This window comes from Panthera pardus, unplaced genomic scaffold (genome assembly GCF_024362965.1).
Source record: "Panthera pardus isolate Hobbes unplaced genomic scaffold, ASM2436296v1 HiC_scaffold_15, whole genome shotgun sequence".
In the NCBI taxonomy this organism is placed as follows: domain Eukaryota; kingdom Metazoa; phylum Chordata; class Mammalia; order Carnivora; family Felidae; genus Panthera; species Panthera pardus.
Window position 1 is genome coordinate 74221692 of NW_026526710.1, and position 24953 is coordinate 74246644.

The 24953-nt window shown below is 37.9% G+C and overlaps 1 protein-coding gene across 11 annotated transcripts in view; it reads right to left on the minus strand.

Moving 5' to 3' along the window:
- The window catches only part of PIGN (phosphatidylinositol glycan anchor biosynthesis class N), a 103136-nt gene that overhangs the window by 6146 nt on the left and 72037 nt on the right, over window positions 1–24953 (minus strand). For 10 of the 11 annotated variants that reach the window (XM_053902786.1, XM_053902789.1, XM_053902795.1 and 7 more), the window contains 7 exons: window positions 20519–20621; window positions 18751–18837; window positions 15946–16001; window positions 15320–15395; window positions 12775–12848; window positions 4763–4805; window positions 2543–2595 (listed from right to left, as the gene is read on the minus strand). In XM_053902786.1, coding sequence (XP_053758761.1) covers window positions 2543–2595; window positions 4763–4805; window positions 12775–12848; window positions 15320–15395; window positions 15946–16001; window positions 18751–18837; window positions 20519–20621 — 492 coding nt within the window. The remainder of the gene's footprint in view (window positions 1–2542; window positions 2596–4762; window positions 4806–12774; window positions 12849–15319; window positions 15396–15945; window positions 16002–18750; window positions 18838–20518; window positions 20622–24953) is intronic. The other variant, XM_053902794.1, reaches the window with a different exon arrangement.

Below are 24953 nucleotides of genomic sequence, written 5' to 3' on the forward strand. Positions count from 1 at the left end.
ATGTTTATTTTTGAGAGAGAGAGAGACAAAGTGCAAGTCGGGGCGGGCAGAGGGACAGTGAGACATAGAATCCGAAGCAGGCTCCAGGCTCCAAGCTGTCAGCACAGAGCCTGACACAGGGCCCGGACCCCCGAACCGTGAGATCATGACCTGAGCCCACGTCGGACGCTTATCCGATTGAGCCACCCAGCAGCCCCTCTCCTTTCCTTTCTAACTGAGCTAGAAAGAGCTCTACACTTATGACTCTATTTCCTGATCTCCCATCTCATTTATCCATTTTCCTTTCATTTTTATCAGTTATACATGCAGTGCTAAAAACACAAAATAGTGGAGAAAGATTTATAATGAAAACCAACAGTCCTCCTTCCTCCTTACCCGCTTCTCAGGGTGGCTGCTTTAGTCACTTCCCTTTTTAGGTCTTCTGGTGCTTTACCTCCTGAACACGAATGTCTTTATGGTGCTGTTAACTGATACATCGATTTAAAACATAATATATTCAGTCCCTGCTAGGAAAGAGGAGAACCGAGCCTGCTTATACTATAACCCACTCGCTTCAATTTTAGATCTGTTTGCTATTAGCCAGTTTTTCTTCTATTTGTCCTTCTGAGTCAATTTTGACGTATAATTTATATGTAGGAAAATGGAACTAATTTTTAAGTGTCCAGTTAGATGAGTATTGACGAATGGTGCACCCAGGTGACCATCATCACTGTTAAGGTGCAGAACATTTCCATTACCCCAAAAGTGCCCGCGTTCTCTTCTACAGTCAGGCTCACCCTAACTCTCGGTGCTAGAGATGGGTGATGGTGATAATCACATTCCTACACAGTAGGAATGAAGTTAATGCTGCTGGACTGCACACTTAAAAAACATTAAGATGGTAAATTTTATTATCTGTATTTTACCACAATTAAAAATAAGATGAAAAGGGGTGCCTGGGTGGCTCAGTTGGTTGAGTGTCCGACCCTTGATTTCGACTCAGGTCATATTCCCAGGATTGTAGGATCGAGCTCTGCATCGGGCTCTGTGCTGAGCACGGTCTGCTTAAAATGCTCTCTTTCCCTCTGCCCCTGTCTCCCTGATCACACACACACACTCTCTTTCTAAAACAAACAAACAAACAAACAAACAAACAAACAAACAAAAACAACCTAGAAGTCTCACACAAAAATACTATATTTAACAAGAATATGTTCCAAACAAAATTCTGGCCTATGTCTAAGATGAAAACAAATTAATCAAACTTTGGAGAGTAAAGGGAAGTATGTCAAACACAAGAAGCAGTGTGAAGGATAAAGACTAGAATAACATCAATACTAATAGTTGCCTTTACTGAAGCTTATTAGATGCTGGACACTGTGCTAAATACTCTACATGGAGTAATTCATTCGGACGACTACACAAGACAGGGGAGAGGTGAGAGGGATTAGATCTCTTGCAGATGGTCTCTCAGCTAAAATGTGGCAGAAACTGTTCAACCCTAGCTGCCCTGGTCTAAAGCTCATGCTCTGACCCGTTATCTTGTCTGGACACTTTGGGATCAGAGGAGGAGACACCAAAACGTTCCCTAAGCATTCAAGCTTAAGAGCAGTGAAAACAAAATGGCCTAGGGAGGACCTTTACATGCCTGGCACACATCGAATGAAAGAGATTCAAATCGGATGAGGCAGGGAGGCAAACACGTCTATGAATAACGAGGCAGTACCGGGAGTGAGCTGCCTAAGAGGTAGGAAGAAAGGAGAGAAGATCTAACAGTCTCACCCAGGCCTACACAATTCCCAGCAACGCAAGTGCTGAATGAATGTTGACTGAATGAAACAGAATCAGTCTAGGGCTGCTTGGGTAGCTCAGTCAGTTAAGCATCTGACTCTTGATCTCAGCTCAGGTCATGATCTCACAGTTCATGGGTTTAAGCCCCATGTCAAGCTCTGTGCTGACAGTGTGGAGCCTGCTTGGGATTCTCTCTCCTCCCTTCTCTGTCCCTCCCCCACTCGTGCTCCCACTCTCTTTCTTTCAAAGAGAAGAAATGTAACAGATTACAGCAATCATTCACAGTCAAATCACAACAAAGAAAAAAATAGACTTTTGGTTCAGATTATACTTTAAATAACACTGGTGTATGTTTCCCACATTAAATGTTCTCATATTAAAGATTCTAAGGGGCAGATAATGATTACATGCAATTGAAACTGCCACATAAACTTCATACTTCAACTGAGTAGCATCATTTCTCTAAAGAGATTGACAGATACGGAGAACACGCAGATTCTGGAAGTGACCTTCTCTGAAAATCCCGGTCGGATTCAAGCAGTGTCTCTTGCACCTTCCCTGCTCTCCAGGGTTCCCATCGATCCCTACACTGTCCCAAGAAAATGCCGAGAATTGGAGAGATGGGTCTCACTTCCAAAGGTTTAAAATAATTGCTACTTGCTATGCTTACCTCAAAACTCAAACTGGCACCTTCTACTAAGGTATCAAGTTACTTTTTTTTTTTTTTTTTTTACCGTACTGTTAAGAATTTCTACATGAATATATACTGCACCTTGTTCCAATATCAAGCCAGCTGCCATAATCCTTGACCAAGAAGAAAAAATGCTGTAAAATAAAACAAAATAGGGCTCCATCAAAAACAAAGGTATTTGGATTCAGCTGAAAAACAATGTTTTAGGATTATGGGTTTCAGATTTCTGACCTCTTATAACCAATATCTAACTAGAAGCTAGAAGAATATGCCCTTTCCAGGAATTTTTCCTTGGACTAAAGCTAGGTATAGCATTACCATTCAAATGAACACAAAAGTGACATTTATGAATAACTAGAAATAAAGATAACTAACTTAATTCTTTTTTCAGTAAGCTCTATGCCCAATGTGGGGCTTGAACTCATGGCCCCGAGATCAAGAGTCACAGGGTGTACCAACTAAGCCAGCCAGGTGCCCCAAAGATAACCAATTTTAATAAAAGACACTATGTAATACCAAAGACCTATGTGGAAAAAAGCCGTAACATCCATTTATCAACAAATATTTATTGGCAGTGTACTATGTGCTAATCACTGTGTTAGGTCCTACAAATAAACTCTCAGGAGTTGTATAATCTAGTGAATTCAACAAAATTATTAGGGGTGTGTGTGTGTGTGTGTGTGTGTGTGTGTGTGTGAAGAGTGTTATCACTAGAAAACACAGGCAATTATGGGAGCATAGAAGAAGGGGTACATACCCCAGATGGAGTAGAAGGGAAGGCTGTCCCAATAAAAAGTCTACAAATCTAAGTAAAAAGTAATAGTCAGTTGAAAGAGGAGTCTGAGGACATCAGAGAAGTATGTTCCTGCGAGAGGGAATAACCTATATAAATGCCAAGAGTCCAGGCATAGCGTGGCAAGGCCAATGTGAGGCTGGTGTGGAGAAAACACGGTGCGAGGTGATGTGGGTCAAGTAAGCAGAAGTTAGGCCACAAACGGCTTTGTAAGCTAAATTAAGCAATATGACTCTTTATAAAATTAATCAGAATTTAAATTCCCTTCTGTTAACATGTCTTGTTTATTGGCCCCTTTTGAGAAAAATTGAAAGCTGATTTGTCCTGACATTATTATGTGTAATCAATTTCATAAATATACTGGATATCCAGTTCAATAGAACACAAAAATGCTCTCATCTAAATCAAGTGACTAGGAATCTGATTTGGGAAGTTAATGCTACTTGGTGTCTCTAATCAGTTCTAGCATAGGATGTTGTATAGTGAAGAATTAGTTTTGCCCAAAGAGAGGTCTGGCCTTTGCCTTCAGTTACTTGGGGTGACATCTAGCCCCATGGGATGTCATGCCTGATGGGTGTATTTGCCTGGAGCCTTAGCCACTGGACAATCTTATTTTGGGGGCTTTGGGCCATGTGGTATCAGTTCCACCTCTAGAAGGGCTGGACGTTAAAGGTCAGCCAAGGGAACAAAATGTGATTGATCCCCATTAAAAAGTTGACACGGGGGCTCTGGTGAGCCTGGTTGGCAGGACTCCCTGTGTACGTCACACATGGATGCTGTCATGACTCCATAAGGACAAGAGGACCAGAGGTCCCCTCCTAGACTCTGCCTTCTGAGTTTTTTCCCTTGGCTAACTTCAATCTGTATCCTTTCCTATAATAAACCATAACTGCGTATATAACAATTTTCAGTGAGTTTCATCCTTCTAGCGAATTATCAAACCTGAGAGCAGTTTTGAGAACCCCCTGAACTTGCAGGTGTAAAGTATGTTCTTTTTGTGAATATACTCCATACGAGAGGCTCACCTACCTGCTCTTTACTCAGAACTCACTTATTAGAGCCATCAACTTGGTAACATTTTCCAACTTAAAAAGCTCTATTTCCTCTTTCCTTCCTTCCTTTCCTCCCTTCTCTCAATCTGAGAGAAGAGTTAAAATAATCAACATTTCAAGCACGGAAATGATGTATTACCTATATCTAAAGTTAGCTTTTCCTGTTAACTTCCTATGGAAGGTTCATTTCAGACATAATGCACCATGGAAGACTAGGTATAAAATGACAGATTGAAATAAATCAAGTGGGAAGACTTCTGATACCTTCAGAAGAACACCCTTCCTGCACAAGTCATATAAAAAGAAAGTAATTTATATGTGTAAATTATGCCAGTACTTTTAACTTAATATCTAAGGATTTCATGTACAGAAATGCATTCAGATTTCTCTTGATTAAATTAAATCAGCACTTAACTTCTCAATCTTATTTACACTGAATATCCAATAATGCCTTACCAAAGCCATAATGTCTGATATGACGAGAACCATGAGAAAAAGGCTGGAAAAAAATAAAGATAGATTACACATAATAGAACAGGCACATTTTAAAAGCACCGCAAAATAAAAATTACAACAACCAAATAATCCAATATTCTGTTAGCACTTTTTCTTCTGAGAATACTACTTTTTTGGAAAAGAGCTCTTTTCGTGTTATCATTGGCAATTGACATACAGTGACGGGCCGGAACCCAAAAATGTTATTTAACATTTTGAATATTTATTTCAACAGTAGGAAAGGGACACGAATTATGATTTTTTAATAAAGCTTTTTACCTTGAGATAATCACAGGCAATTACAAGAAATAATATAGAGGGATCTCAGGTACCCCTTGCCTAGTTCCCCCCAAGGTAGTATCTTACAAAACTATCGTACAGTATCGCATCAAGGATATTGACAGTGATACTGTCAAGATACAGAACATTCCCATCATTACTAGGATCCCTCATGATGCTCTTTTAGGCCACATCTATCCTCCCTGCACCAACCCTCTGCCTAATCCCATGAGAACCACTAACTCTTCTCCATTTCTATAATTTCGTCATTTCAAGACTGTTGTGTAAGTCGAATCATTTATGTAATACTTTGTGACCTTTTGGGAATCTATTTTTTTTCATTCAGCTTAATTCTCTTGAATTCATCTGAGGTACTGTATGTATCAATAGTTTCATCCGTTTTATTGCTGTGTAGTAATCCATTTGTGGATGTACCACAGCCTGCTTAACCATGTTAAGCACTGAAGGACATTACAAATAAAGCTGCTATAAACACCTGGGTACAGTAGATTTCTCTGGGAAAAATACTACAGAGTGCAGTTGTTGGATCTTATGGCAGTTGTGTGTTTAGTTTTATAAGAAACTAAAACTCTTTTCAGAGTGCTTATACCATATACGTTCTCATTTGTAATGTCTGAGAGCAATTTCTTGGCATCTTCACTAGTTTTTGGTGTCACTACTTTTTATCTTAGCTATTTGGATTGTTGTGTGACGATACCTCACTGTGGTTTTAATACGCATTTCCTTAATCATTAGCAATGCTGAACATCTTTTCTTCAGCTTCTCTGCCATCTGTATATGCTCTCAGGTCTTCTGTTCATTTTGTCATTAAATTGTCTGGTGTGTACTGTTGAGTTTTGAGAGTTCTTTACATATTCCAGATAGTAGTCCTTGGTCAGATACACAGTTTGTAACTATGCTCTGCCAGTATGGGCTTGTCTTTTCATTCTGTTAACAGGGTCTTCTCTTTTGCAGAGCAAAAGCTTTTAATTTTCATCAAGTCCAACTTATCAATTATTCCTTCTATGGACCATGGTTTTGGTGTCAAGCCTAACTCTTTTCCTAGCCCAAGTCTCAAAGATTTTTCTTTGATGCTTTTCCTAAAAGTCTGAATCTGTGGTCCATTTTGAGTTAATTTTTATGTAAGATGTAAGATTTTGGTCAAGGCTTAAAAAAAAAAATCACAGCATGCCCACTTGATTTCCTTAACAAGGCAATGAAAAATTTAATGCTCATGGGTAATACAGAATCTTAGCTTTTTTAGTTGAAGAAATGGACAAATTTCCCTCCGCATTAAGGTATCACAGCAATTAGATAATACAAGGGAGAAAATGCAAATCCTAAAATCAACTGGTGCTTTTCTCATAAGTCCAAATAGAAAACAACAATGGAAAGTGTTCATAGAATTTTAAATTTCTATATACACTACAGAGGTGCAAGAAAGCTGCAGATTTCTCTCATCTCATTTATAAATTTAATGTTCTAAAAAAGTCTTTCCTCCCAGGCAAACTCATGTGATCAATTATTGAATTTCATTACACAATTCCATTTCAACTAGTCTAAAATCAGTGCTCCTAGTCTAAAATAATCCTTGACTTCTTTTTAAGACATAATTGTTTTTCTGACTATAGGTCTGAAATATAGAAATGTAACTCAATAGTTCACATACATAGATATGTAGCACAAGTCAGACTTATCCTAAGTGAAGTGCTGTTACCATTCAAAGCAAGTCTGATGTAACAGACATACAAGAAGTGTGTTAAACTAAGAGTTTGTGGAGAGCGCAAAGGTCATTCAGTACAACCTTCTGTCCAAAGTATCAATTCTCAAAGTAGTAATCTCGATGAAAGCATGGGCTTTAATGGTTCCAGTTACAGAATCTACCCCAATTTACACAGCCCCAATTATTTCAAACTGCTTTCCTTCTTTGAATCAAAATCCGTGAAACAAAAATTCTACCCTATGGCTGTAGTTCTTCGGGAACAAGAATTAAAAAATAAAGGCAATTTAAATGCAACAGATTTGGGGTGCCTGGGTGGCTCAGTCAGCTGAACGGTCGACTCTTGATTTTAGCTCAGGTCATGATCCTGAGGTTGAGGGATCGAGCCCGCGTTAGGCTCCCACTCAGAGTATGGAGCCTGCTTATGATTCTCTTTCTCTTCCTCTGCCCCTCTCCCCCACTTGCACTCTCTCTCTCTCTAAAGTGAAAAAAATGTAAAAAAAAAAATAAATGCAACAGACTTTTAAATATATTTTTTGAAGTTTTGTTTGATATTTTTAAATGTTTTTCTAAAACCATGTTTTACTGTGGGACACAGATGATGTTCTGCAACCCTTTTTAAAGTAAAACACACCTGATGGTAAGAAGACTTACTATCTTCTTAGCCTCGGTTTCCCTATCTATAGAATGGGCAGGGTAACCGCTACTTCATAGTACTGTTGGGGAAATTAAGTCAAGTAATACATGTCAAGTATCTAATACAGTGCCTGCCTGCCTACTACTACTGATTTCTTTCTTACTCCTTATAACAAAACTTTAGATACAATTAAGGACACGGTGAAAGATATGATCTCTGCCCTTACAGAGTTCATAGGGTGTGCATTAGTTTGCTGAAGCTGTCATAACAAAGTACCACAGACGGGCGGCTTCAACACCAGCGATGTGTTCTCTCCCAGTTCTGGAGGCTAAGTTTGAGATCAAGGTGTCAACATGGCTGCCCTCCTTCTGAGGCCTCTTTCCTTGGCCTGGGGATGGCCATGTTCTCCCTCTGTGTTCACACAGTCTCTCCTCTGTTTGTGTCTGTGTCCTGATCTCTTCTTCTTATAAGGACACCAGTTGTATTGGATTAGGGCCCACTCAGATGACCTCATTTTACCTTCATTATTTCTTTAAAGGTCCTATTTCAAATATAGTCCCATTCAACATATGCCTCTGGTGGGCTGGGGGGGTGGGTGGTGTACAACTGAGCCCACAACAGGGTGTGAGACAGAAAAATAAGAAACAGTTCATCACCATATGAGTTACCTAAATTACCTAGGAATTGGAGGGGAGGGCAGCTGACTAAGAAAAGTACATCGGACAGTATGATGTCTGATCTAAGACTTAATTAACAACAAGGAAAAAGCTTTTCCAGAGCAAATTTTGAACTATTCTGTGGAGACTGAGGAACAGAGAAGTTGCCCAAGTCACACAGCTAGTGAGAGGGCCGACTTTCAGCACAGCGCGTCTGGCCTCAGGGCCTCTGCTCCCCAGCCACGATGCCCAATGTCTCCCCAAGGCACTATCTCCTCTCAGAAAACTTCAGCACGCTTACCATTTTCCCTGAATGTGTCCTTTGTTCACCTTGCTTTATTCATATAGTGTTCAGACAAGAAGGCATAAAAGTAACAGAGTGTTCGATACCTATGGTGATCAAATCACTGTGACAGGAGGATGGGATTATTATTTTCCTGTCCTGGATGTAACATTTCCATTAAAAGCAGATGAGTTTGGGTGTTTTATCTCTAAGATGTTTTCCCACTACTCAGCACCTAGATCCTATGAGTCTGTCCCATGAATACCCCCCGATTCAGGAAACAAATACATGCTACTGGGTTTTTATACAAATGATAATGAATGTTCCCTCTTACCACCTCCACCGACACACTATGATCGCTCATCTCTAATGGTCTCTTAACTGATCTCCCTGCTTTGACTCTTGTCCCCAAGTTATTATCCATACAACAGACAAAGTAGCCTTTGAGCCTTCCAGTGGCTTCTTGCCACAACTAGGAAAATTTTGCAAGTCCAAACTTTGGCCTAAATGGCCTCATATGATCTGGTCCCTGCCTACCTCTCCAGCTTTACTTCCTCCAGTTCTCCTGCTAGCACCCTCCACTTACGCCTGGCCCTGGTGCTGTCCTTCCAATACATGGTCTCACCTCAGGCCCTCTGCGTGCTCCACACCCTCTCTACCTGAAAGTGCTCTTTCTTCGTACGGTTTCATGGTTCATTCTGTGTTTATTCCTGTCTCTGCTTAAATGTCTCTCCAATCTATTTTTCTCCTGACATTTAACACAACCTGACATTTTATGGCAAACGTTTTATTTATTATTTGTCTCACTGAGTAGATGGTAAGCCCTATTCACCAGTGTATTACCAGCAGCTAGAACAGTGGCTGGAACAAAACGGAAATTGAAAACATCACGTGCTAAATGAACGGTAGAAGCAATCGGCGTAAAATAAAATTGAAAATGGCTACTACTACACGTTGTGACATCTCTTGTAGATACAAGACTGACTTAACTTCTTCCTTTTGGGTCCAGAGAACACTACAAAATTTGACCCAGAAAAAATCAGATGCAGTGGAAACAACACCAGATAACACTGTAGAAAGCTAAAACCACTCACGGTAAAATCTGTAACTGACAAAGCAATGATGGAGGAAGCAAACCTTCTTGACAAAAACCAGGTCTATAATCTGACCTAGGTACATTAGACCTGCTGGAGATAATAACCATTACAAAAAAAAAAAAAAAAAAATCACACCAGCATGAGCTAAAAATTCTTAGACTTTACGATAGATAAAAATTAGATAAAGGAACCAAAATTTTAAAAATTGACCTCAATAAAAATAATTTCAATAAATTAAAAATCAAAATGAAAACATTTGGAAGTAACTTAAAATTACCTCATATAAAATTAATTAAAAAATTAAGCTGACTTAATAGAATTTCTCCTGGAAAGTGCTCTTCCAATAAAAGTGATTCGATATTGGTGTAATTCTGATTCAAATTTGGATTCCTAAATACGGGAGCATACATCCTGAAGATCAAAACATCTAACAGAACAAAACAGAATATTCAAAGTGATAGTTTCAAAACATCTTACATTCATTTCAATTAGTGCAGGGCATGAGAAACTAGCTTTTTGGCTGCTGGATCACAATTTAGCCCCCCCCCCCCCCCCCACACACACACACATTCTTTTTCAATCACTACTGTTTAGCCATGGCTCTCTTGTATAGTTGAGTATGTACTCAAATATAGAACTGAAAATTATCCCTTTTAGGTCTCATTATTTGGTTGGTTGTTGAATCCTTCTGTAATTCTAAAACTCTTCTCATTCTTCACTGCTGTCCAGTACTCTCTTATGCTTTGATGCATGATGAAGGTGAGGAAGGTCTTCAAATTCCACATCACCTCATGCTGTGAAATAGACTGGCCTGAAAATATCCTCATCAGCTGTGAAAGACACTTTGGGTTGTCTGTTTCCAACACTCACTCCAAGCCACAACTTCTTTCTCTCTAACCACCTTCCAGGTTAGAAGGAACACGTGCCCCTTGGAGTTCTGCTCATTCAGACATACTCTGAAATACGTTGGATGGGTCATTTGGGAAAGACACTGCTTCCCTGATGGGAGGGGAGAACGAGCTGACACATCTCTTTGCCTCGTCCCCTAATGGTCCTTCTTCCTACCTGGATGGTAGATATGATGCATGGAGGTATGAGGAGAAAGGCCAAACTCTAAGAATGGAAAAGCAAAAAGGCAGGGTTGCTGATGATATCACACCAGCTCTGGACTGCCAACCTCTGCACCCCATGTTATGTGAGACACATAATTCCCTATTTCAGCTACTATTGCTTAGATTTTCATTTTTTAAAACCAAAAACATCTTTTTTTGTTGTTTTCAAAAGCATCCTTAATGGATCAACCATTAAGTAATCTTCATGCCTGGATACTTCCTTTTAATGACCTCTACCCAAAATACACAAGTCTTCTGAGATGAAGCCAGTTATCAAGGCTGAGAAAATAGATAAGTTAATTTTTTTTAATGTTTTTATGTTTTATTTTTGAGAGGGGGGAGGGGCAGAGAGAGAGAGAGAAAGAGAGAGAGAGAGACAGAATGCGAAGCAGGCTCCAGGCTCCGAGCTGTCAGCACAGAGCCGACGCGGGGCTCGAACTGATGAACACCGAGATCATGACCTGAGTCGAAGTCGGAGGCCCAACCGACTGAGCCACCTAGGTGCCCCGATAAATTAATTTTAAAGTCATGAAAAATAAAATAATATGAACACAGCTTTTCTACTTCACCTTTGTTTAAGACTAACTTAAGCAATGAGTTAAAAGAAAAGCAGTTAGAATCATCTCACGGGTTTGTTATACTGAACCCATCCCTGGCATTATGTCTCTAACAAGCCAGTCATTAGTATAAATTCTGCCTCCACCTTAACCCCTAGGCTTTCAAAAATTGTGTTGTAAGAAGATGCTTAGCAACATAAACGCTGAGATTGAAAATGAGGATAAAAAGGAGAGATGCTATCAGTGATATTTAGCAAGTGGCTACTTTAGCAAGTGGCAGGTAGGGAGCGATGGACTTGGGCTTGTGTGATGAATCAGATAAAGAAGACAAGGTGAGGAGCTGGTTCTCACCGGGCAGAAAAGGAATTGCCGGGCTCAGCCTGTGGCATATTAAATCTGAGGGGTCACTGTGACATTGAGGGGGAAATTCAAGTGACTTGTAAAGCTTTAGAATTCAACAGAGAAGACATTTCTGAAGTCTTGACTTTGTCTCCTTGGCCTCTGTTCTCTACCTTGATAGTTAGTCTTTTGTTGTGCCAGTCTCAGGACACAGTTACTATACACGTACACACCCTCCACTTCTCATTCCACACCACACCAGCTCTTCCTTGTTCCACATTAAAATCCCTGCCAACAAACATGTATCCGCTCACAGAGATGCAAGAAGTGCATGTCGTTTGCCAGGTTTTTTTTATTGCATCTAACTATTTTCATGTGATATTGACAAGGTATGTTTTCAATGTTAAATTCATGTAAATATGCTGTAAAAATACTAAATTAAACCGGAAAGAAATTGCTACTATTTTTAAACGGTGGAAGAAAATCTTGTAAAATTATTACTATTACAGCAGATGCATAAGAATATGCTAAACTCAGTTCTGGCTTAAACTCATCAAAAAGAGTATGCAAATTTATGCTAATATTAGTTATTTCTTTCAGCATTGAATATGCCAGTTTGATTCAAGAATAACTGCTAAGAAGCTTCATATTTATCTCAAGTGTCTTTCAAAGAGCCTGATCAGTCCCATGCTGATGAGGCAATTTTATTGGTTAAAAAAAGCAAATAGTTGAGTTGACAGCTTCTCTTCCAGAGTCTTGATTGCGTAAGACTGACTGCTCAGAAATTTCTCAAAACTTAGAAGGAATAATTCCCATTCCACTTGTCAAATGTGTAGAAAACAAGACTAAGAAACTATGCAAATTATTGACATGCAGAACAGTTCATTTAAAGCCATGTAAAATGAAATAATGTTACACATTTGTCTCATACATATTTAAGAAATAACCCAAAAGAAGAGAATGATATCCCTTGTGTTTTGTAAGCACAGTTATATCTATGATAAACAAGTCATTAACTATAATTTAACATTTACGTTTTACTGTTTTCTAGGGAAGCTCTATGCTAGCTTGGATAATATTCTAATAACATTTTATTGTTGAGAAAGCATATTTGTCTGCTAGAGGCTCTAATCAACTAATTTTCTCTAATGACAGCTGAACTCTGGCTACAAGGGTACAACATTTTTTCCCCATTTTTATAATAAACAACCATTTTACAGCATCTTAGTAATCACGTTTACTCTGACTGCCTCAACATGGACAAATCCAATGCTTCTTAAATATTCACCTTACCTTTTTGATGATAACTGCGTAGTTAACTGAACTGCTTCAAAAGCACACATCACAAGAACGAAGGGGATTAAAATCTGTTTAAAAGGACAACAAACCATGCCATGGGTAGTTGAAGAATTTGAAAAACTTAAAAATAAATGCTTTTTCTGCTTATAGCAGTAATTTAACCTCTCAAACAAATTTTATCTACGTTAGTAAAGAGCAAACTCTGAAAACCATGAGATCAATGATATACAGAATAGTGATGAAATAGATTTAAAAATCAACATCAATAGCATATGTAGTATAAAAAGATAACAAATATCAACACTCATTCCAAATAAAACCTAATATAAATTTTTGATTTACGTCATTATAGTAATTAATGACCCTGTTCAAATGATTCCAAGAGAGTATGAGAGGCACAGAATGCCCCAAATCAAATAAATTAGAGAGCCTGATAATTTGATTCACAGATCCCTGAACCCATCTGGTCACTTGATACTTTAACTCTATATACATGATTTAGCTGTTCTGCCATTGCTTTTTATTCATTTATCTTAATACAACTTTATTTCTGATTAAACAACTTAGACTCACTGTAAAATATTTATTAAAAAATTGAGAAAGTTATAATACAATTTATACTGATTGAAAATCCATAATCCAGAGCTAACACCGTTAATATTTTGAGATACTGCTTTCCAGTAACCAATTAAGTATGTGTATACACACACGCGCGCGCGCGCGCACTTGATATATAATAAAAAGAAAGGAGAGAGAAGCTAATGAAAAGAAATGATGTTCAAGACTGGATAAGATTGTTGCGAGTGAAATAAAATACAGTTTGGGAGGACCTTCCCTTCTGGCCACATCAGTCAAAAAAGCCATCCAGTGCATTATGTCAGTACAGCTCTGAATGTGGCTGGAGAGTAAAGATCTAGTATTTTAATTTAAACTTTTGTTTTTCTTTGTTTTTTTTTTTTTAAAGGAAGTTCTTTTTTTTTTTTTTTGAGAGAGAGAGAGCACTCAGGAGATTGGGGGAGGGGCGAGGGAGGGGAGAGAGACAGAGAGAGAGAGAATCTTCAGCAGGTTCCATACTCATCATGGAGCCTGACAAGGAGCTTGATCCCACGACCCTGGGGTCATTACCTGGGCCGAACTCAAGAGTCAGAAGCTCAACTGACAAAGCCCCTTCTTTACTTTTTTATTTTTTAATTATTATTATTATTTTTTTGAGAGAGAGTTTGAGCAGGGGAGGGGCAGAGAGAGGGAAAGAGAGAATCCCAAACAGGCTCCACACTGTCAGCACAGAGCCTGATGCAGGGCTCCATCCCACGACGCTGGAATCATAACCTGAGCTGAGATCAATAGTCAGCCACTTAACCAACTGAGCCACCCAGGTGCCCCACTTTTTTCTTATTTTTAATGAAAGGCCAATACTCTTCAATAGACTAAGAAAAGAGCAACTACCATTAAAAAATGTAATTGAGGGTGCCTACGTGGCTCAGTCAGTTGAGCGTCCAACTTCGGCTCAGGTCATCTCACGGTTGGTGGGTTCGAGTCCCGTATCGGGCTCTGTGCTGACAGCTCGGAGCCTGGAGCCTGCTTCCGATTCTGTGTCTCCCTCTCTCTCTGCCCCTCCTCCATTCATACTCTGTCTCTCTCTCTCTCTCTCTCAAAAATAAATAAAAATGTTTTAAAAAAATTGAAAAAAACTGTAATTGAAAGTTAAAGAAATAACATGTTTTACAATAGCTCAGTAGAAAATGGGACACGAGAAAAACATCTTTTTGATATTTCTTAGGATCACATTTGTATCAATGCAATAACAAAAAAAAAGGGATATTAATCTAATTAAGAGACACATACTTTTAACAATGGTTACTTTTGTGATCTGAACAGAAGGTAATCAGATTTTAGGCAGATATATACTAACTACGTAAAATGTGCCAGGCACTGTGGTAGAGGGAATAAGACAAGCAGAGTGACCCTGCAGAAGAAAGGAAAGAACATGAATTACATTCCACAGGAGTCTGAACCTCCAGAGCTGAGGAGTCTGTCATGATCTTGGTGCCATGTCATCCAGCTGGTGCCCACTGCATTACTGTAAATGTAAGCACTCAGTGACGTACCTGGTGAGTGAATCAATCAATTCTAGGTACGTGGATTATGAGAACAGATTATGACATGTTGGCAGTCTTGTGGGGAACATAGAGAATCTCTGGGAGCACTGCGGCTTTGATTTGCACTGTACTTCCCCACAGGCTTTAATCATCTGTGCTGGGACTTCCCAGGATTTACAGAGAATCTGTACTTTGTGGAAGTTAAATGGGCTTAAGCATAAGGCAAAAAGGTTAGCTATATTTTGGAGTAAAACCTAAAGGGCCCTACCCCCCATACAGCACTGTCTGGGAAGGTATCTTCTTTCTATGCGATCTCACTCTGTCAGAATGACTTCATAATCTTAAGGTCATGTAATGTGTTACATAATCTATCTTAATGTCACAATGAATTGATAATCTTAATCGGTATCTTAATATAATAAGAAAATAAGAAAACTAACCTTCCACATCATCAGGGCTCCCATCATAAAAGGACTAAACACGGTCAGAAAGCAGTAGACAGAGGCAAGATCAAAGCTAAGGAACCAACATAAAGAAAAAAGATTTTAGAATTCACATCGTAACTTTAAAAGAATGTTCTACTAAAAAGGATGTTTCAACTACCTTTCTGAAAGCTACTCCTACTAAAACACAAGCTTACATCGTATCAAGAATATTAGGAAGCCACTCAGATGAAGTAGATATGCATGTGCCGATGCACACCAATCTCCAAAATATATCCTTCGGGATAAAAAGTATGGTACAGAACAGAAATCTAACTTGTATTATTTTTTATTATGCTATAATGCATATTATAAAAATATGCTGTTTTCATTTAAAATTACCTGTTAACAGGGCGCCTGGGTGGCTCAGGCCACCACTTAACACTCTGGGTTAAGTGTCTGACCTCGGCTCAGGTCATGATCTCACGGTGCGTGAGTTCGAGCCCCGCATCGGGCTCTGTGCTGATAGCTCAGGGCCAGGAGCCTGCTTCGGATTCTGTCTCTCCCTCTCTGCCCCTCCCCCACTCACACTCTGTCTCTCTTTCAAAAATAAATAAACATTAAAAAAAATTTTTTTTAATTACCTGTTAACAGAAGCTATGTTCCCAGTTCCAAAAAATGCTGTCACTAAGAAGAAAACCTAAACAGAGTTAAGGAAATGCCAAAACAAGTCAGAATTCATACAAATTTCTCCTTCATTTAGAAAAGATATGCTTATTCTACCAGGAAGGTAACTTGATTTTTAACCTGTACACTTGGTCATAAATTGTCATAAGCGAATGTTCCATTACATGTCCTCGCAAATGAATTTTGAAGGAACCAGGCTGAAGAGGCGATGTGCTAAAAACAAGAGGCATGTGAGGTTATCCTCACTTGTCACTAGCACCTTTGGGAGGGCATTTTCCAATTCTCTAACAGAAGCAAGTTGGAGTGTTGTATCTGTAGTTGGCCACTGATGGTTTTTTCAAAAGGAGGACATGGACCCAGCGCATGTGACAGGCATCTTTAGGTGAAATCCTGTTTTAGTTCATATACTCTCACCGTGTGCCCACCACATGTGAAACGTGCCAGGTTCTTTGGAAGGCTCGGAAGGAGATACCATATTCTATAATAACTCAACAGAGAACGAGACATGAGAAAATGCTAGACATCTTTTTGACACTTCTTAAACGTAACATCTGTTTTAATGCAGTAATAAAAAGTATTAATCCTATTGGTATCTAAGAACTAACTGCTAGAAAAGTACTTAAATACTGCCTGGTCCACTGAAAGGACTCCATAAATGTTAGCTACTATATTATTACAGACACATACACAAAAGTGGTAAAGAAACACTGAAGAGGATGTATGAATTATGACAACTTTCAGTGAAAAAGTGGCATTCGAGTTGGTGACTTGAGATTCAAATGTATTCATGGATCTATTCACTCAGCCAATCAACTGACCAACCAATATTTATTGTCTAGAATGAGTCAGAAGCAGAGCTAGGCACTAAGCATATAAATACGAGTAAAATACTCTCAAAGTGCTCACATGGTAACTAAGATTATGACAATATATAGAAGTACATGAGAAGCATTTTTAAGGTAAATGGTGGGGAAATAAAAGACATAGTCAAGAAATATTAACAGGTATGACAGAAGCTTAGAGTTTATTGAAGGATACAGTGAAAGGAAAGCAAGATTAGTGGCATACTAATTAACTAATAGATTAGTGGCATATTAATAAAAAGCCTTCAACTTTACTGTGGAGACAATGACAAGCCCACAAACATTTTAGGTGAGCGATACAAATAAGAAACACCAGTGACAGTGAGATATTCAAATCAGGGAGACAAATAAATATAGGCAGGAAATCAATTGGGAAGTTATTTCAGTAGCTCATGTTAGGGGCAAGGAAGGTCCGAGCTGGTGCACTGGGAGTGGAAATGGAGAATGAGGGCAGACAGTGGGACTTCAGAACTGGACAAGGAATAGTTAAATATGACAACAAGTTTGATGGCCTGGGTGGTTGGGAGTATGGGGATGCCATTCAGTGAGATGAGGCCCGCCAGAGAGAGACTTTGGAGAAGGGTGGGCCGTTGTTAGTTTCAGACATATATTTGATGATGCCCCGCAGAATACTGGACATATGGCTCATGAGGTCAGGAGAGCTCAAGGCCAGAGAAGTAAACCTCAGAGTTGTCTGCGTGGAGGCGTCAGTCAAAGCTATAGGAGAGGGTGACATTATCCAGGCACAGGAAGAGGAGAAAGTTAAGCGTAGAGCTTGGAGAAGAACATCACTCAAAATCAGACAAAGGAAGAGTAAGTTTTAGTGCAGGAGAATAGAGCTGATGTAAAAGCTACGAAGAAAACCTGGCTCGTGTCCTGAAAGTCAAGGAAAAAGAAAAAGAGAAGTGAACAGAGCTGAATGTTACAGAGTGGTCAAGTAAAACTCAAGACCAGAGTGTGCGGTCAGGGAGCCCCTGCAGACCCAGTGAGGATACAGTCTCAGCAGGGACATCCGACAGATCTTCACACAGCTACTACGTGCCAGGCACTGCTCTGAGCGTTCTAGGCGTAAGGCTATAGTACATAAATGGGGAGGAAATGGTAGCAGCAACTATGGATTTTTCTTCCAAGAAGCTTGGGAGTAAACAGAAAAGACAAGATACAATTATACTTTAGGGAGACGAAGGGTTCAGGGGAAGGAGTGTTTATTAGTATAGGGTGAGTGGAAGGAGCCTGCAAAGACAGAACAAAACGGAGGGCAGAAGCAAGAGGCAGAGAGAGGGAGAACACCACGGTAGGTTCAAAGGAAATACCTCCCTGTGAACTTATTGCAGCTGATCAGCCAGCCTTCCCAAAGTGAGATTTTATTCCCCCATACTGTCCTTTAGACTTCTACCACTAATAACTTTCACACAATGTTGCCTCGGATGTGATCCAAAAACTTTGGGAGGAAGATATTACATAACATGAGTATAGTACAAAATACACACATAAAAAGATACAAACCAAACTCATAATAGTGGATTCTTCCGGACGAGGGAAATTAGAGTGGAGTTGGGAATTAAAAAAAAAAAACAAAAAACAAAAATAAAAACTTAAGCTTTAGCTGTAATGTTTTCGTTTTTTTTTTAAATGTGTGACATATGTGACAAAATATTACTTGTTGATATCTTGGATGGCGGGAATACACACATATACATTTGTTTTTAGTATCATTCTGTGTGCTTTTCTACAGTTTCACCATTTTTTAAAAACACGAGCCATATGAAGAAAATTACGGTTGATGGGGCTAACCCCTCCCAGGTGATACCACTATTAAGTGAAAAGGGGAAAACACCTTCTGACCCCACTAAATGGGAGGTGGCAGCGCCTTAAAGCCAAAGCCCAAACAAAGGATACAAGGAAAAAGGCCCTCCGGACGTCATCCAGATAGAGCTGTCGGAACTGGGTTATATCAGTACTGCAGGTGAACCGGACACTGGTGACCTGGGAGACAATTGGAAATACACGAACACACAAGAACGGTTCGCTTACTTCTACCCTCAAAGGCAACCTTCCAGTCTAAGTTACAAGAGCTAGAAAGTTATCCTGTACTGACCAGAGCAAACAAAATAAAGCTGTTCCTAGAGCTTAATTACACCTTAATAAAATCTGCCAAAAGGCAGACTACGTTGCTAACAATATGCTGAATGGAGCTGTAGTACTGCCGAATGTATAATAAACGGGAGACGTGAGCTTTTCCTTATCCCATGTAAATGGTTCACTTTCAATCCCTATGTAATTCTTCCTTTTTTGACGTCCTGATTCTTCAGGGTCCTGACCTTCTAAAACCCAAATATGGCATGATATGAAAAAGCATGATCAAATCAAATATTTCTCTGTTTCTTTGTTATTCTGTTAATTCTATTTGTAGAAAAATTATTTTCTCTCTATAAAATATAAAATATTTCTACTTTTGGTAAAATAGAAAGTCACTCAAGTCCAATAATGTGGATGCACTCTTGCTTAATCCCCCTTTCTCTGTAAAAGTAAAAACTCATGGGGGAGTTTAAAGGGAGATCTTCCCCTTCCTCCACTTCCCATGTAATTTTCTAGTAAATTTAATAGAAATTTAATACTTTATACTTTAATACTCCTTTATATAAAAAAAAATCTCTTCCATTAAAAAACAGAACTTAAAAAAATAACACAAAAATGTTACTTTTAAATTTAATATCCACTTAATATTAAAATATTTAATATTTACTATTAAGGACAGTCTGACCATTTATTTGAATCTGATCAAAACTGCTTTTCATTTACTGTTTTAATATTCCAGGGCTGAAAGTTAAAAAACAGTAATTATTTAATATACTTCAATAAAGTTCCTTCATTATTGAAATTCATTATTCTAAATTATCAATTACTTTCTGTAAACTCAACTGGAACCGGTTATGGATGGATCAATGGACCAACTACGAAGGTGTTTTTCTGCAATATTCTTTTTATCTGACCTCAGTAAAAGTGTAAATATTCTGTCACCAATTTCTTATAAATTACCTTCAGTTCTAAAATAAAGGCAAGAGACATCAATTTCACTGTATAGCTCAGCATGATAAATGTGTCCCTAAAATTTAGCTGGCTTTCAGCTAATTCAAAGTATACTGTGGTGAATAAACAGCTTAAGATTTGGACTGAGGCCACGATCACTAAGGCAGCAGAATAAACAATTTGGGATAGGACCACTAGAAAGAGAAAAACAACACAGAAAACACAAATGGCACCTTCTGATCAAATTCATGAACTGACTTGTGACAATGCTGAATATTCTTGTGACTAAAATAAATTGAGGGAAAGAAAAATTAGATAGGAAAACAGAAGAAAATAAGATCAAGAACATTGTTTCCCCTCTACTCCTTCATCTACATTGATGTTTTTGTACATCAATGATTCACAAATAATCCCTCAGCCCCACCTGTTTAATGCCTATAAAACAATGAAATCATGCTTTTCTGTTAGAAGTGAAAATTTTTCTGACAAACGAATTGTTTCATTTTTATTACTAAATTAATTATGACTGCCTTAAATGACAGTCATTAAAATTTTTGATGGACTAACACTGCGACTTCCTTCTAAAACAGACAATATTTATTCTCAAATAAATGCAACAACGATTCTGCCCAGCTACCTTCTGTTTGCAGGAAATACCACGTTGCTGCAGGGTTTCTTGTTCCACCTGTATCCAGACAAACATTAAGCATGACAATACTAATGGAAAGAGAGCTTCGTACCTAAGCAGTAAAGGCATGGGGGAAGAAGTGGGAGGGTAGGGGGGAAAAAAAAGAAAAAAAACATTAAACAAGTAAATATGCACATTTATGCTGAGAGGTCTTTCTCAAAATTTAAAACATCCTTGATAACATTTCTAAGTCAGAATATCACAAAATTTAAATTTTCTAGGCTTTCCAGAAGAAGAAAGTGGGAAGGGAAAATTTAAATATCAACTCCAGCATCATCTTTTTTAAAATTTATTAAATCTTGAGATCACTACAATTTTAAAATAGTAGGGATATTTAGAAATCAGTGTAAGGTAAAACAACAAATACACAAAAAAGGAGAGAAAACATTAAGACAAAGGTAAAAAGTCAATTCCTGAGTTAAAATCATTAATATACATAGAAGAACAAGCAAACATCCCGAATTAAAAAAAAGGGGGGGTGTAATACAGGCATAAATCTCTCAGAAAGGAAAAGAAAAGAGCTAATAAATACATGAAATATGTCTGATCTTACTGATAATTGATATGGAAACTAAAAGAACAGGAAGATACCATATTCGCTTATCACACTTATCCATTAAAAAATATAATAACGTCAACAAGAGTGTAATGAAAACTAACTCTCGTATACTCTATAGAAATAAACATGTTCTGGAAGACCATTCAATGCTGTGTATCTATAATTCCCCAAATAGTCATATACCATAATCCAATGATGTCACTTTTAGGAACGTACCCTGAGAAAATAATCCAACATGTGCACTACAATTCTCATATGAAGATGTTTGTTGTAATACTGTTTACAGAAGGGAAAAAACAAAAACAAAAACAGGAAGCAAGCTAGGAATTGATCCCATAATGTACGGTACATCTCTGGGGTGGTCTAATGTGGACATTATCAGGTGGACAAGGGAAAGGCTCAGGAGATAAGACAGTGGCAGAAGTCTTTTCTCATCCTCGTCCAGCTAAGTGTGCCACCCTGGCCGTCCCCCAAATCTTCTCTTACGGTTCTTCTCACACTGTTGGAATCCCACGTTCACTGACATGTCTTTCCCGCTAGTTTGTAAGACCTCTGCCTGTGCCACCACTGCAGGTCCAGCTAACAGTAACCAAGTGGAAGTTTCAAAACAAAATCAAACTAACCAAACCAAAACAAAAAAAACCCTTTATTTCTCTCAAATTTTTCACTTAGTGAACTCTATTCCAATTGGTGCTATTTCCTAAACATGAGAAAGCAAAAGAAGCAAAATGCTTTAAACTCGATTACTGATCATAAAAATAAAACACTGAAGACCAGGCAGAAGGAGCTATTGATATTTAAGACAGCATACACAAATCACTTGGTATATAAGATGTACAATGCCCAACTCCCTCTCTCTGCCCTTCCCCCACTCATGCTCGCTCGCTCGCTCACTCGCTCTCTCAAAAAATAAATAAATAAACAAACAAATAAATAAATAAAAATAAACATTAAAAAAATAAAAAAGGGGCTCCTGGGTGGCTCAGTCGGTTAAGTATCGACTTCAGCTCAGGTCATGATCTGGTGGTTCACAAGTTCAAGCCCCACATCTGGCTCTGTGCTGACAGCTCTGAGCCTGGAGTCTGCCTTGGATTCTGTGTCTCCCTCTCTCTGCCCTTCCCCCACTCATACTCTCTCTCTGGAAAGAAAAACAATAATAAAAATAAACATTAAAAATGATGTAGAATGCCCAAGGATATGAATAGAGAATATATACATGAGAAAATATCATTAGTAAAACAGGTACAGAAAATTACACAAAGCGTGCCATTTTTGACCTATTAAAATCACTTTTGAAGTTCTTATTTAAAAATGAAAATACCAAATACTGTGGAGGATATGATGAAATAGGACCTGTCCTAGGTTGCTGGTGATATTATAAACTGGTACTGTTCTGAAGACAAAAGTCAAAAAAAAATTCACGGACCACCTATACTACGTGTGAGAAGTGAAAAAGGGATCTAATCTAAACTATGTAGAAAGCTTGTATACAAAAACGCAAATCAAAATATTACTTATGATAATATAAAATGGAAATAAATGATCAAAAATAGAGGAACAGCTAAATAAATCAAGGTTCATTCACATCATAGAATATTAAGTATCTATTAAAACGATAGTTAGGAAGCCTATGAGCCACCAGGGAAAATGCTTCTAAAATAAAGCTAGGTAGGAAAAAAAAGATATAAAATAGTACATGGACTATAATCAACACCATGTTAAAAGACAAATACAGAGGTTAAGACTAGAAGAAATATACCAGAATATCAGGAGGAGGGGTAGGGTCAATAGATTGATTTTCCCCTTTATCCCTACTTTTCAAACTGTGATTAATACTATTTTTACAATGATTTTTTAACAAATAATTGAAAAACAAATGTTGATTTAGAATGCCTACGTCCCAGCTATTCTTTACAATTTAGTTCAACTTCTACATGAGTCCTTGATGGCACCAATTCAGCTCCCCTCCTCAAATTCTTTCACTAGGCATTCCTTTATATATTTATTTTATTTTTTAAAATGTTTATTTATTTATTTTGAGAGAGAGAAAGAGAGAGAATGTGAAGGGGGGTGGGGAGATGCAGAGAGAGGGAGGGAGGGAGAGAAGAAGAGAGACAGAGAGAGACAGAATACCAAGGAGGTTCTGTGCTATCAGCACATGACCCCATGAACCGTGAGATCATGACCTAAGTCGAAATCAAGAGTGGGACAGTTGACTGACCGAGCCCCCAAGGCACCCCTCTCTAGGCATTTCTTTATATCTTATAATTTTCAATCAAATTAAGTCACAATACCTTAATTGTTGCATTTTGTAATTGCCTAACACCGTAAAATAAAGTCCTTATTTTACAGCAGCTTACGACTCTATGATGCATCTGGGGTAAGCTAACTGTTCTGCCCATTTGTCTGTCTAGTGGTCAGGACACTGGAGGCAGGAAAGGAAAAGCAACTGTTGATGAATTGAATCAAGAAGGTGTATGCTCTAAATAGCCACCCAGATGCTCCTCAAACACGATTTCCTAAAATATTTGCAGTTATGTAGGAAAGCATTCTTTCCTAATATATGGAAACATAAATATCATAGTTCTACAAATAGTGCTACAGATTTATTCCCTTTCAGAAACGATAAACTATAATCATTTTCATTTGTAAAATGTAGATGAATAAATCTGATAAAGACAATCTTCCTATGGGACTTTGTTTCTTTAGACAATCAATATCTTGTATAAAGTCTGCGTATCTGAATTAATAAACTGAAATACCAATAAAATGTCATCACAGGCTCACAGTGTACATAATAAAACCTTACAAAATTAGGATCTGCCACTTTGGTCTCTGCAAATTCAACAGGGCAGAAAAGGCATTTGGCTTTGTTTTATAGTTAGCTAAGCAAAGGGATAATATAAATAAAATTTTAGTGGGAAATGTTTAACAAACTTAGAACTACTTTCAAGCATTACAATAGCTTCCATTTGCATAAAAATAATCAAATGCTGATTAAAATGACTCTTCTTTATTCATTAAATCAAGGATACATTGTTAGAACTTAGGATTACTATTACTGTATTTCTGTAAAGTAATAAAACTGCATTTCTTTTAAATACCCTATAATTGTGACTATTCACTACTTTACATAGAGAATCCTTCAGATTGTCCAAAATAGTTAATGTGGAACAATGACAGGTGGACTATTAGTTTTGCAAAACTGATTTGACATTGAAAAATGAACTAATGGAAATTGTTAGACTGTGCTGTTTTAGGCTATTCCTGTTGCATTTTTCTGCAAAGGTAAATACGCTTTCTGATGTTGAATAATATATTTCTTAATACATTCATTAACAAGGTCATACTCATTACTACTGTTCTGATTTTATGCCTGAATTTTTTTCTTTTTAGATTTTCTTAAAATAAATTACAGTAATATGTTTTGGTATCTTTGTGACTGTGAAATTGAGGATTTAAAACATCATGAAATATTTTTTTACTAAAAATTCAACTTTAATCGTCCTTTCTTCTTTCCTTCCTTTCTTTCTAAAGAGCAAACCAGATCTATTTTTAGATTTGTTCGTATTTCTTAAATCTTCTACACATTCGTTTACCTTTGTTTATTGCTTTAGAATGTGAAGGTTCAAAACAGAAGAGGGATTACTGATTATTAAGTGACTACGTAGAAGCTGGCACATATCTCTGGACCCTCTCAAACACGTACTTTCTTTTTTTTAAATTATTTTTTTAATGTTTATTTATTTTTGAGAGAGAGAGAAATGTAAATGTTTATTTATATTTTGAGAGAGAGAGAAAGCACGAGTGAGGGAGGGGCAGAGA